This window comes from Castor canadensis, chromosome 19, assembly GCF_047511655.1.
Source record: "Castor canadensis chromosome 19, mCasCan1.hap1v2, whole genome shotgun sequence".
Lineage (NCBI taxonomy): Eukaryota > Metazoa > Chordata > Mammalia > Rodentia > Castoridae > Castor > Castor canadensis.
In genome coordinates this window covers 36,444,852-36,458,921 of record NC_133404.1, presented here as the reverse complement: position 1 = coordinate 36,458,921, position 14,070 = coordinate 36,444,852, and the positions used below count along the sequence as shown (strand labels likewise).

Here is a 14,070-nt window from a genome sequence, read left to right as displayed (position 1 = left end):
CCCGCGCTCCGGGCTCTCTGCTGAGTGAGGGAGGCGGGCCCCCCACATGGCAGGGTAGCACTTCTTCTGGAAGATGCAGAAGGTCAGGGCTGGGAGGCCAGAAAAGAAAGCAATGACCACCTGGTTTGATTGTCCAGGAAAACTAGACTGGGTGGCAGCATGCAACCTTGGAAGAGGTACAGCAGGAATCAGGCCAGAGGTCTCCAAGCGAGCAACAACAGAAAGGCTGGCTGTGGCTGCAGGGTGGCCGGGGGGCCAGTTTGTAAGAGCCCTGGTGGCACGCACAGGTAGTGCCTTGGTTGTGGCTACCAGGAGCTGCTGGAGTTCATATGTAGTGGGGGTGGGGTGGACCTGGAGCACATCAAGGAGACCAGTGACGTGGCGTGCACCAAGGCAGGGGTGGAGAGGGACTGTGTGGGACCAAAGTTCCCCGCTTCTCCCCTCTCAGCCCCCTGGTATTTACTCATGAAAACCCAAACGGAAACACCTGGACTGTGTCACACAGAACCAAGGGTAAAGTGTAACCCATAGCTCCCAACCCTGCCTTTCCAGGAGGGTTTCTGCTCACACACAGAAAATGCTACCCGTGAGCAAGCCCCTGACCCCAGGGCCCCAGGAACTACCAAAGGCCAAAACACAGGGTGAGGTAACAGGCAGGGAATAAGTGACACACACAACTAGATTGTCAGGCAGGCCCGCCCCGAACAACAGGACACGTTCAGTTCGTTTCCTACAAAAATAGGAATGTCCCAGGCACTAGGGGACATGTCCACCTCACAACTCCAGGAAGCATACTCTCTCCTTGACCTTAGCAATCTCCAAAAACCTCTCAGAGACTTCTCCTGCCTTTGGGGATGGCTTAATCAGACAGGGGCCTCAGACAGCCCCAGTAAAGTCACCCAGGCCACTAAGGGTCGCCAAGTACCGTAAAGCCCAGCACTAGCCCCAGGTGTAAAATAAGCATCTAAGGACACCCTACTCTCACCCCACCCCCAGCTAGAAATGTATCAGAAAAAGAAAAAAAGAAGGAGGGAGCAGATGGCATATGGGTGAGCAGCAGATGGAAGTGAGGAGAAGCCACAGCAAGATTAAAGCTAGACAAACTTGAGTTCAAAACCCACCTGCACCACTGAGTTTAGGACTGGGGTATGGCTCAAGTGGTAGAGCATTTGACTTGCTAGTCAAACCCCGGTACGACTAGGGTACCACCATACACAAAAACAAAACGAATCACTTAGTTTACCTGGATAAGCCACCTTTCCTCTCTGGAAATGTTTTCCTCATCCATGAAATGGGTACAAAAATAAGTCGCAGGGAAGGCTGTCAGAATTCAGAGCACTACTGTTAAGTATAAAGGGTTAACAGAGAGTAAAATGAAACCCATAATGATATACTGGATCGCTTTTAAAATAAAGGGAAAAGGATTCCTAAAACGTGTACCAGGAAAAACCCGATGAGCCCACCCTCCCGGGCAGGGCAGAGAGGTGCCCGGGTGGCAGGAGCGCACAGCCCGGCGCGCCCCGATCACCTGCGCGCGCAGGTGGGGCGAGCGTGGTGGTTGCACCAGGTTAGTGATGTCGCCTACTCGGTCCGCGGGTGTCGGGGTTAAGGGACCCACCTGAAGACGCGCAGCAGCAAGCAGGCGATGAACAGAGCGCTGAAGGCGCACGCCACGATCACGGCCGCCTTCACGGTGGGCAGATCGCGGAGCAGAGTGGAGATGCGGATCACCAAGGTCTCACGGCTGCTGTTGGAGCTGCCACCGCCGCTCTCCGCCGCCCCAGACCCGGGCCAGGTGGCGTTGCTGGGCCCGGGGCCGGGCTCAGGTTGGGGCTGTGGCGCGGGGTTGGACTGGGCTCTGCTGGCGCGGGCGACCGGCGCGGCCAGGACCGCGAGCAGCAGCAGCGGGAGAAGCGCGGCGCGCATGGTGCGGGCGGCGGCCGGCAGGGCGCGCGCGGGGCGCCCGGGTTCCGCACCCGCGCCGAGGCCTGCACCCCGAGATCCCGCGACGGAGGCGGCTGCGCGGTGCTCGGCAGGAAGCCGCGGAGCCCGGAAGAGTCCGCGCCACCGCCGCCGCCGCCACCAACACGTTGCACAGAGTCATTCGACGGGCTGCGGCCCCGCGTGGGCGGGGCAGGCCAGCGGCGCGGGTCCCGGCTGCGCTCTGCCCCTCCCCTCGCGGTCCCAGTGACACACATTCCCCACCCCCTGGGGACGTGGGACCCCGCGCAGAAGTAATGACTGCCAGGCCCGTTCTCGTGCAGGCGCTGCACTGCCTCTCTAGTTCCCTCCATCCTGCAACCCCCTTTGTAAACAGGTATTCATTCTGTGACCCTCAATTTGAGATTTGATTGAGCACCCGGAGAACCAGCTCACGGCGACCCAGATTATGTCAGACTAAGAATCAAAGGACCGTGCCTCCTGGAGATAAACCTTCGCTTTACAGATCGGGCCACCCGAGACCGAAGTGGCTTTTCTGATTCTCCACTGCAATATAATTCAGTATCCTCTCCCCCACCCCCATCCCCACCCCAATATTCCTCTTTCTCAAAAAGAGTCTCTGATCTAACATTTTTTCAGGCATTTTGCACCTCTGCCTATGAACCAGATGGGGGTGTGAAGTTTTGCATTTGCGCCTGTGCTATGGAACAGCATTTGGGAGAATTGACGCCTCCCAACCAAGCTGGTTCCAGACTGTAAGGAGTGATTGGCTCGCTGCCTCTGATGCATAAACTAAGTGATGCTCAGATGACGATGACGAGACAGTTATGGAGGTTCCGGTGGGAACCCTAGTGCACAGAGGGCTCTCCTGGAGCAGTGGCTCCCAGAGCCTCCAGTTCCCTTTTACTCCAGAGTCTGGATCCTGGTGCATGCTGTCCCGCAGCCAGTAAACACCAGACAAGGACCCAGTGAGTTTAAACAGCTCACTCTGGTCCTGCTGAAGAGGCACAGGTAAATGCAGTATATTTGGCATCTTCTGCTGCATAACAAATGACCATAATCAATTCTCCAAAACTTAGCTCCTGACACTCCACATTTATTATCTCAGTCTGTGGGTGAGGAATCCAGGCACAGCCTAGCTGGGTCCTCGACTCCTGGGTGTCTTACACAGCTGCAGTCAAGCTGTCATTAAGCCTCATCTCCTCTTGAAGGGTCACCAGGGGAAGGATCTGCTTGCAAGCTCAACCAGCTTGTGCTGGTGGAGTCAGCCCTTCCCAGACTGTTGGACTGGAGCCCCTAACTGCCCACCAGCTGGGGGTCAGAGGCTGCCCTCCACTTCCAGCGTGTGCCTCTTTCCAACACAGCAACTTGCATCATTGAAGTGTTCCAACCAAGATGGCAGAGACAGTCTGCTAGCAAGGCAGAAGTCAGTTTTATGAACTCAGATCACATACATGGTAGCTCCACACCTTTTCCCTATTTAATTGGCTGGAAATATGTCATAGTTCTCATCCACACTTGAGGAGTGGGGACTCTGTGATGATGTGAATAGCAGGAAACAAAGATCACTGGGACCATCCGAGAACTGCCTGCCACCTGCAGTGTGATACATTGTGATTTGGATGCTGATCAGATTCTCAGATGTCCCCACAAAGCAGTGACTGAAGTGCATTTTGGCTGTACATGGATTCTCTAGTAGGCGTGAAGAGTATCTTCCAGCTGTGAAATACCACCTCAGGATGGACTATGCTTTAGTCGGGAGTCAGTGTTCTCATATCATCATGATGGAATATTCAAGGGACCTTCTTAAAGAATCTGTGTCTTGGTTTGGATCTGAATTGTCCCCCACAGTACATGTGTTGAAGCTTGGTCCCCAGAACAATGTTCAGAAGTGGGGAACATTTGGGGAAGTGATTGGATCATGAAGCCTTTGACTTCATCAGTGGATTAATCCATTGATATATTCATAATCCATCAATATTGAGAAGTGGTGGAAACTAGGAAGTGGGGCCTATTTGGAGGAAGTAGGTCTGGGGAAGGTGCCCTGGAAGGATATTTTTGTCCCCACCCCTTCCTGTCTGCCTCTCTGCTTCCTGTCCACCATGAGGTGAACAGCTCTGCTCCACCACAGGCTCTCCACAGAAGCAATGGAGCCAAATGACCATGGACTGAAACCTCTGAAGCTGTGAGCAAAAATAAATCTTTCTTCATCTTAAATTATCTCTCTCAGACATTTGTCACAAATTGACCAAAGTGTGACTAACCCAACTGCCTTCATCCATGATTTTACAACCTTATGTTCAAAGACATAAACTTGAGCTGACACCACCTTGTATCTTTGTGCTTATCAGAAATTCCTGCATGGTAAACTGAAGAGGTTCTGGGGTTTGGAGCATCTCAATCCAAATGAGGGGTTCCAATATTGAGTGATCTTAGCCAAGGACTTAACCACTGAATATATCCTTTAATATCGGAAATAAGAACAATACTGCCTAGCACAATAAGGTCATTGAGAACATCCAGAAGATGGGAGAAAACATCAGTGCCATTTCCTTCTTTTGCCACAACTCATGGGCTGATGTAGACTTGTTTGATGATGGTGATGATGGGGATGGGGATGATTGGTGGGACTGGGGTTTGAACTTAGGGCTTCACATTTGCAAAGCAAGCATTCCACCACTTGAGTCACACCTCCAGTCTACTTTGCTTTGGTTATTTTGGAGATGGGGGTCTCTCAAAATATTTCCCTCAAACTGCAATCCTCACAGTCTCAGCCTCCCAAGTAGCTAGGATTACAGGCGTGAGCCACTGGGGCCTGGCCTTGTGTGATTATTTGATATTAACTTAACATCAAGAATATAGGAAGCATAAATGTTAGATTTTTTTTTTTAGTAAAGTGAAACTTGAGAATCTTAAGTTCTTCCTAATGGTTACTTACTTATAAATGCTTCATATTAGAGTCCCTTGAACATTTTGACTGAAATAACTATAAACAATGACCTTTATAACATGGAGTATTGGGGACAGGCAACAGGGACCAACTCTGGTTGATACCAAAAAAAGGGGGCACCGGTGGCTCATGGGTGTAATCATAGCTCCTTGAGAGACAGAGATTGGGAGGATCTTGGATTGAGGCCAGAGTGGGCAAATAATTCACAATACCCTGTCTCAAAAAATACTCAACACACACACACACACAAACGGCTGGTGGAGTAGCTCAAGCGATAGAGCACCTGACTAGCAAGCATGAGGTCCTTAGTTCAAACCCCTGTACCACCAAAAAAAAAGGTGGTGAGGGGGGCATCTTGGAAGCAGGATAGGTTGTTCCAGAACTATTACACACTACAGCAGAAGTTCTGAAAGTGTGGTTTGTGGATCCCTGGGGTCCCTGAAACCCTTTTAGGGAATCTTCAAAGTGGAAACTAATTCCATAATGATACTAAGGTGTGATTTGCATTTTTTCTTTTTTTTTTTTTTTTTGCTGGATTGACATATGCTCTCAAGTAATTGTGCTGTTCAAAACCATGCACGAGAAAGAGAGAGAGAGAGAGTTTTGCTTTAGAATTCCTGGAGGTAACCATGAAATGATTACATCTTGACTTTAGAACAAGACCTATGAATGCCGGATGTGATGGAACAGGAAGAATAAATCACTTCTGTTGCACACTGGAGCCTGATGATCAAGGCAAGAAAAAGCAAGTGTGCAATTCTTACAGCTGCCACCTGACCTGGTTACTTTTTTCATGGAACAGCGATTCTAATCAAAAGAGTGACAAACTTCACACTTTGTCTTTGGCAGGCATTTTCTCAAAAATGAACAAAAAGAGACTGTCACTGCAAAGGGATACCAACTGACAGTATTGAAGTCAATAATAAAATTCAAACCTTCAAGTGAAACTAGAATTTTTAGTAAACTGGTCAATTAAGACGACTGAGGTCATGAACTTGGCAGTTGCCAATTCTTGGAAACTTTTCTGATGAGCTTAGTAATAATACTTTTAGAACAGTTGGGTTTGGGTTTGGGTTTGGGTTTGAGACAGGGTCTCCTTATGTATTCCAGGTTGGCCTCAAACTCAGGATCCTCCTGCATCTGCCTCCCAAGTGTACCACCATTCCCAGCAGTGTAGTGGTTTTTAATATTTTATGATGAAATATGCATAAATCAGCACAGTTTTCCAAATGGCCAATGCATAAGAATACAAAATCGTTCATGAGTAAAGACAGCTGGATACCAGTGGCTCACGCCTGTAATCCCAGCTATTCAGGAGGCAGAGATAAGAAGAACTGCAGTTCAAAGGCAGCCCTGGGCAAATAGTTTGTGAGACCTTATCTCAAAAATACTCAACACAAAAAAAGAATTGGTAGAGTGGTTCAAGTGTAGAGCACCAGCCTAGCAAGCATGAGGCCCTGAGTTCAAAGCCCAGTACTGCCAAAAAAAAAAAGTGCAAGACAGACCAGTGGGGATTTTTGGTGTTTTGTTTTGCAATGCTCGGTATTGAACCCAGGACCTCGTGCATGCTAAGCAAGTGTTGTGCCACTGGACTGCATTCCCAGTCCCGGCAGATGGATTTTTTTTTTCAAAATATTTGTTTTATTTTGGGTTTTCTTAGCTCCTGTTTTTATTGTTGTGTTGACTAGAGGTAAATTATGGCAGCCACAAAAGTTCTTACAATATAACAAATATATCACAGTTGAATTCACCCTCCATCATTCTCCTTTATCCTCCTCTCCACCATTCCTGGAATAGTTTCAGCAGGTCTCATTTTCCATTTTCATACATGTGTACACACTATTTGCACAATATTCACTCTCCTATACCCTTTCCTCATATCCTCCCCCACCAACACTGGTACCAGCCCCCAGACAGGACCCGTTCTGCCCTCCTGTTCTCTGATTTTGTGGAAAAAAGAAGGAAAAAATGACATTTTTGTTTGTGATCAATGGATTTTGATGAAACAAAGTGCAAAGCATTTATTGCTATGTTTTTCTTTTTTAAAATTGCAGCTACTCTTTAAGAAACTACAAATTGCAGGTTTGGTGTAGTACCAAAGAAGAAAGTCCACAACTATCTGAAAGTCGATTAAACTCTCCCCCTCCCTGTTTTCTGACTACACATCTGAGTGAGACTGGCTTTTATCCTTCTTATTGCAAAACAACGAACACAACAGATCGTAAGCAAAAGCACACATGAGGATCCAGCTACTTTCTCTGCAGCCAGATGTTAAAAGTATCTGCAGGAGAAAAAAAGTCAAACACAACCATGCTCTTCTCAATTTTCTAGCTTTGGAAAATTAGTTGCTTTTCATAAAAATGTTATTGACGTTGACATGTTCATGTTATGTAAATATATTAGCATATTTTAATGAATTGAGAAATATTTTAAAATACTTCTACATCTTAATTTCTTCCTTTTTATTTATCTATTTCTTTATTTATTGGTGGGACTGGGGTTTGAACTCAGGACTTTGTGTTCGCTAGACAAGCACTCTTATCTCTTGAGCTACACCTCCTGCCTATTTTTGCTGTGGTTACTTTGGAAATGGGGTCTCTCAGACTATTTGCTTTGGCTAGGCTGGAACCATGATCCTCCTGATCTCAGCCTACCAAGTAACTAGGATTACAGGCATGAGTCACGGCACCCGGCTACATTTTAATTTCTAATGCAGTAAATAATAATATGTACAACTGACATAAGTAAGAGCTCCTGAGATCCTCAATATTTCTTAGAGTGGAAAGAAAAGATCCTGACACCAGAGATGTTTTGGGAAATGCTGAACTTAGAAAACCAAACTCAGAGGGAGACAAGGAGGCAAATCAATTACGACACTTATTGCTGTAAGAAGTAGAAACTCAACTTGAACCCACTTAAATAAAAAAGGAAATCTCTTCTCTCACTAAAGGAAGTGTCCACATGACAAGAATCCAGATTGGTTGATCTGATCCGGTAGCTGCTTGCTGCCAAGGTCCTTGGATCTTTCCTGTTTAAATCTGCTGTCCATGGCATCACCTGTAGAAGGGAGGCCTCCTGGGCACAAGATGGCTGCAGTGATGATCAAGGTGATCTGCTGCTTGTCCACATACAGCATCTGTGTGTTAAAGTCTTTTTTCCATTTGTGGAATAGAAACCCTCTCATGATCTAATTGGTCTGTCATTTTGGGGGAGGGCAGTAGTTGGGTTTCAACTCAGGGCCTCAAAGTTGCTAGGCATTTGCTCTCTCCCACTTGAGCTATGCTCCCAGTGCTCTGATTGATCTATCTTGAGTTACAGTCTCCATCCCCAGAGGAATATGGTGCCCTGACTGAAACCAGACCCGCTGTGGAACTAGAGTTCAGAAGGACCCCTGAGAACAGTGAAGGGGAGAGAGAAGGTTCTGTCCTGAAGGAGGAAGGGGAAGCAAGACCCTGACAAAACCGTGACTCCCCAGACAACAGGTGGGAATCAACTGAGTCTGGCCCAAGTGCAGAGCCGATGCCAAAACAGCCCTAGGAAGGAGTTGGTAGGAAGCTACACGGACCAGCAGCTGCCCTGCTGGATCCCCAAGGCCACTCCTCCATCACTAGAAAGTAGATGCCACTGCCACTTCTAAACTGAGTGACTTCTAAACTCCCACGAATTGCGTCACTTGCTTAAAATTGGAGTCCTGAATCACAGAGTCCAATGGGCCGACCTACATAAAGTCATTGTCCTATCTGTTCCAGCAGGTGGAGGGACAATCCCACCCTCTTCGTCTTCCATAGGGAGGTAGGTTCTCCTCCACCAAGGCACACACCACCGGGGAGTCCTCAAAATGAGAATATCTGGGTGTGGGTGGCCAAAAATGATACATGGATGATTCAAATGCAGAGGAAAGTCCTTCAGAAATAATTCAGATCAAACAGTGATGGAGAGGGAGAAAGAGAGAGTGTGTGTGTATGTACACGTGTATGTATACATAGTATGCACATATGTTTTGATACAGACATGATAAATACAAGAGAAGTCATTTAATTCCAGTGCACCATTGGTTTGGACGTCCTTATGCCTTGGTTCCTTCATCTGTAGAGTAGAGTAAGAGGCCCATCTATGAGCCTATTTCAATGACTAAATGAGTTCAGCCTTGCACCATGCTTAGCACCATATGGTAAGTGCTTTGCAAATGTTAATTATTGATGATATATCTGAACAGTGAAGATGGATCATTGAAATGGCAGAAAGCATTTAACTGTAAATTGTCCACCCTTCAAGGTTCCCAGATATCTTTGAGGGCGTTTCCAGCACCGGGTCTGGCACACTTTCAAGAAGCTAAAATTGAGTTGCAAAACTATCTTCTTTAGTTAACCATGTCTAACAAAGCAGGAACAATCACCGGACATCTCTCACTTGTTGGTCTTCATGGGTGGTTGGTTCAGCCCAGAGGAAATGGGTCTTAGGCCAATAACCTAACCTGGGAGACAGACATTCCCCATTTTCTAGGACTGGCAGCTGAGTTAAAGTGGGAGGACACCAGAGGAAAAAGATTGGAGGGAAACAAACCAACACAAGAATAGCAATTATCCCTAAGTGTGCCATATGGGACGTTTGTATTTCCTTTTCCTTATCAGAACTTTCTAGTCTCTTTAATAAATGTGTCTTGATTTTCCAATGTTTTTAATCTTAACTATTTTATTGCCTAAAGTTAGTTATAATGAAACCAAATTCTTTTTGTTTTTTGTTGTTGTTGTCATTGTTTGTTTCTTTTTATTTTGGTGGTATTGTTACCAATGGGTGGTCTCAGAAGACTCTGGTCAAGATGATCTTAGGTCCTTAGTATCGTGAGCAAAGAATTGGGTGGAGACACACAGATTGCAAAGCAGCAGCAGAGTTTTATTGAGAGAGAGTGAGCGAAAGCAGGAAAGTACTCTCCCTGAGGAGTAGGGAGCCATCTGAGCAAGATGGCATAAAAGTAGCACTGTGGCTCAAGAGCGCCAGTGCTTTGGTTTGGATAGGTATTTATCACTATGAAGGGTAAGCAAGGTGAGGAGATTTTGGTGGTACTTAGGAGTGGCTTTTGGTGACTGACAGACTGATTGATGGTACATGCAAATTCAATGAGGTGAAATCCTTATTCATAATTAGGGGCCCTTGTGCACAGCTTGGGTGCAGATGAAAATGCTATTTCAAAAGGGGTACTTTGGAGGCAGTTCTGGGTAGAGCTAAATAACCCATCCCCATGAAATGATCTTTGAGAAGGTCACCTGTTCCCCATGACCTGGTTTGGGCACTTTCCCTATTACTAGCCTGCCTCAGAACTAGGGTTTGAACTTGGGGCCTTGTGCTTGCTAGGCAGGCGTTCTACCACTTGAGCCATTCCATCAGCCTCCATCTTCTTTTTGATATAATTTTGGGAGGTTCACAAAGATGACCAGAGACAGTGACCTGGCCTGTGGAGCTGACATCACACCAGCTGTAACTCATTTTCTTCCCACTGGAAACAAGGACTAATTATATGATATGATAATTATAGGGCGTTATATTATATTCAAGCCTATCTTATGAATAATTTGCCTTTTTTGCACAAAAGTAAGCTTTGGAGCATGTGTAAAGAAAATGTGAATGGCAGACTTTCCTCTCCATATTCCTCACACTCTACAGTAAAAATAATTTTCACAGGGTGTGTGTGGTTCATGCCTGTAATCCCAGCTACTCAGAAGGCAGAGATAGGAAGATCGCAGTCTGGGGCTGCTCCAAGCAAAAGCTCAAGACCCTATGTGAAAAACTAAAAAGGAAAAAGGGTTGAGGGGGAGGAGGTAGGGCTGGAGCCCTTGCCTAGCATGCAAAGTCATGAGTTCAATCCCCATTACCACCAAAAATAAGTGTTTCTCAAGGGGAAAGAAGGTCCAGATGGCTACGGCCACTCACTGGGCTTTACCTGAACAGTCCACCTGCTCCTCCTACCCTGTGGGAAAAAAGCACCAATATTCCATTTTCAGATGATGAAACTGAGGTTCTTCAATTTCAGAATTCAAGAGGGGTGAATGTACTTGGGCAGTAGGAGAGAGTTGGTCTGATAAGGAATTCCCTGTAAGCATTTGTGAGTTATTTCTCCTCCAGTGTAGGGGAGCAGCTGACTCCCACCTCCCTGAAGGGGACCCTGGCAAAGAAGCGGAGAAGTCCAAAGCCACTCAGCCAGAAGCCCAGGGAGCGACACTTCCCCACCCTCAGTGTTCCCCCCAGCCCCTTGCATTTCTCCCAAGTGTATCTGGCAGCTGGAAAGTTCTTCCCACAGCAACAGATATTTGCTGTGCTCCTGTGATGGTCTGGTCACCACAGGGGACAGAAGAACCAAGTGACATGTACTGTAGTCTTTGGCCGTAATGAAAGCCATTTGATTTGTGGACATGTGGACTACTGACTGGTCACTATTAAATAAGGTTTCCAGACCAAAGAGAAAAGGGTGAAGAGGGAGAGCTAACTGGGTTTAAGTGTTTTGCAGTCATTGCTAGTGAGACAGGGAATCTGAACTCACCAAGTGCCCACTGTGTGCCACCCACCTCACGTCCATGTCCCTAGTCCTCACAGCAATCTGTACTCCAGTGACCTGGAAGAGATGAAGGCCTGAGGGGTTGACAGCTGTCTGAGGCCACACCAGAACCGAGGCACAGATCCCCAGCCTCCATCTGCAAACTCCTAAGTCAAGTCTGGAGCTATCCACAAAGATGGCGCTTGCTGCTCTACTGTTTGACAGTGGAAGCTCTGGGAACATCAGAAATATAGTGGGATGTAGTGGGAGACCCTTCTGGAACTCTAATTGAAATCTCCTGCATATGAGCCTCAGCTTCTGCTGTGACATGCACACCTCAAACACCAGAGAAATACCACACTCAGATTTAACAGGTTCTGGAGACCAGATTGTCACCATCCATACAGCAGAAGTGATGGGATTTCTCTCAGTTGTCTGAACTCCTACACAACTCCCTCCCTCCCTCCTGGGAGGCTTGAAATAATGGCAGCCAGGGTGTGGCTTATCTTGTTAGAATACTCTGTCCGTGCAGAATTGGTTCAGGGTACACAAGGTGACAAGTTAGCTCATACTTGGGAGGGGGCACATTGAGGGGGGTGGAGTAACAGCGAGTATTAACTGAGTATTCGCGCTGTGTCGTGCTCTGTGTGCCAGACCTAAGTGGGCCATCCGATGGCCACCACCTGTGACAGGTGAGCAGCATGTCTGCAAAGAATTCCGTACAGCCCGGTCTGCCCGCACCTGAGTTTATAAATGGTCTCCATGCTTTGCTTTCTAAAATCTGCTGTGGGGATGGGGAGGAAGGAAGAGAGAGGGGAGAGGGAGGGGGGAGGGAGGGGAGAGGGAGAGAGGGGAGGGAGGCAGGGAAGAGGGAGGGGGAGGGAAAAGGGAGCAAAAGAGGGAGGGAGGGAGAGAAAGGGAGGGATGGAAGAGGGAGGGGAGAGGAATCCAGTGCCCCTCCTCTCCAGAGGAGTCTGAGGTACATCAGTGCGCTGGGAGGTACAGAAGGACAGAACCCCAGCTCCACCTGCTCCTTGATCACCCAGTCCACTAAAAATGAGAGTATTATCGTACGATATTCATGTCTATTTTTATAAATAATTCGTCTTCTCACCAAATTAAAACCACCTGAAGCTGGAACGTCTGAAAGAAATGTCAGGCCTTATTCATAAAATACTAACGTGCTACTTTGCCAGACAGTTTGTGGACATCCCAGGGCTGAAAGACAATTGGTTCAAGACCTACTTTTAGCCTGGAGAAGGCTCCAGGTCCCCTTCTCAGTTGGCCATGATAAGGGCCGGGTTAAGCTCCCTCTGAAACGGGACTTTTCCAAATTGCTAAATTCTCACCAGAAAATCTAAAAGATAACTCAGCAAATAGACATTTTTATGGAATCCAGGCCCCAAATACTCAAAGGCTTTTGTTAGCTCCATAAAAATAATTATAAACAAAAGGATAAAATGGACTCTACAGCTGACCTTGGTGTGGGAAACGAGGTCACAATTGTTAGTGTTTGTGATTGGTATGTTTGCGCTCCCCACGCCTGTCAGGCAGCCCTCTGGAGAGGAAAAGCAGTCCTGGACCTGGCAATGACCATGATGAAGGCAATTATGGACAAAACAATTTGGATAACTAATAAGATTTGGGCCTCCCTACCCAATATCATGCACTAGTTTTTATACAAGGAAAATCTTGGGCTGGTGGAGTGGCTCAAGCAGTAAGTGCACCTGCCTAGCAAGCATGAGGCCCCGAGTTTAAATCCCAGTACTGAAAAAGAAAAAAAAGAAAAATCTTTATTTGGTTTCCTATAATTTCTTTTTAAATACCAAGATTAAGGTACAGTGGTTCACACCTGTAATCAGCTGGTTGGAAGGAGGAGATTGGGAGGATTGTGGTTCAAGACCAGCCTGAGCAAAAAGTTAACAAGACCCCATTTCAATCAATAAGTGAAGTGTGGTAGCTCATGTCTATAATCCAAGCTACATGAGAGGCAGAGGTAGGAGGATCTCTGTCTACAGCTGGCCCCAGGCCAAAACGGGAGAACTTATCCAAAAAATAACTAAAGCAAAAGAGGATATTTTAAAAAAGATTGCTTTTATCAAAATATCTTTTAAAGACAAAAAAAAAAAACCTTCATGAAGTTGGTTGCAGAGGGTAAGCAGCCCTGTTTGCTAGGGGTAATCCCAGGTCAACCAAAACCACAGAAGAGGAGAAAAGATTCCAAGACAGGCCAGGAAAGAGAGTGACAGCTGCACCTTCCATGCACTGAAAATACTGACTCAAGTGAGTTTATTACACTGTTCTGTTCATATCTGGTGACAGGACTATTTATTTAAATCAGTAGACCTCTCAGAATTTCAAACAAAAATCATTTCTGAAATGTGTCCTCCAAAGTCTTTATCACAAGACCTCAAAAACACGCACAATTCTTTTTTTTTCAGTACTGGGGCTTGAACTCAGGGCCTATACCTTGAGCCACACCACCAGCTTACGAACTACTTGCCCAGAGTTCGTTTTGAACTGAGATCCTCCTAATCTCTGCCTCCTAAGTAGCTAGAATTACAGGTGTGAGCCACCTGCCCCTGGCTACATAAACAATTCTTTACCACTCCTGCTTACAACCCTGGAAGGTCCCCCAGGTCACACTGTC

General features: G+C 46.8%; 1 protein-coding gene across 1 annotated transcript in view; it reads right to left on the bottom strand.

The window, feature by feature from the left end:
* The window catches only part of Fam174b (family with sequence similarity 174 member B), a 28,643-nt gene extending 26,684 nt beyond the window's left edge, over positions 1-1,959 (bottom strand). Inside the window, exon 1 of the mRNA XM_020154401.2 lies at positions 1,619-1,959. Coding sequence (XP_020009990.1) covers positions 1,619-1,926 — 308 coding nt within the window. The 5' untranslated portion in view covers positions 1,927-1,959. The remainder of the gene's footprint in view (positions 1-1,618) is intronic.
* Between the last annotated feature and the right edge of the window lie 12,111 nt (positions 1,960-14,070).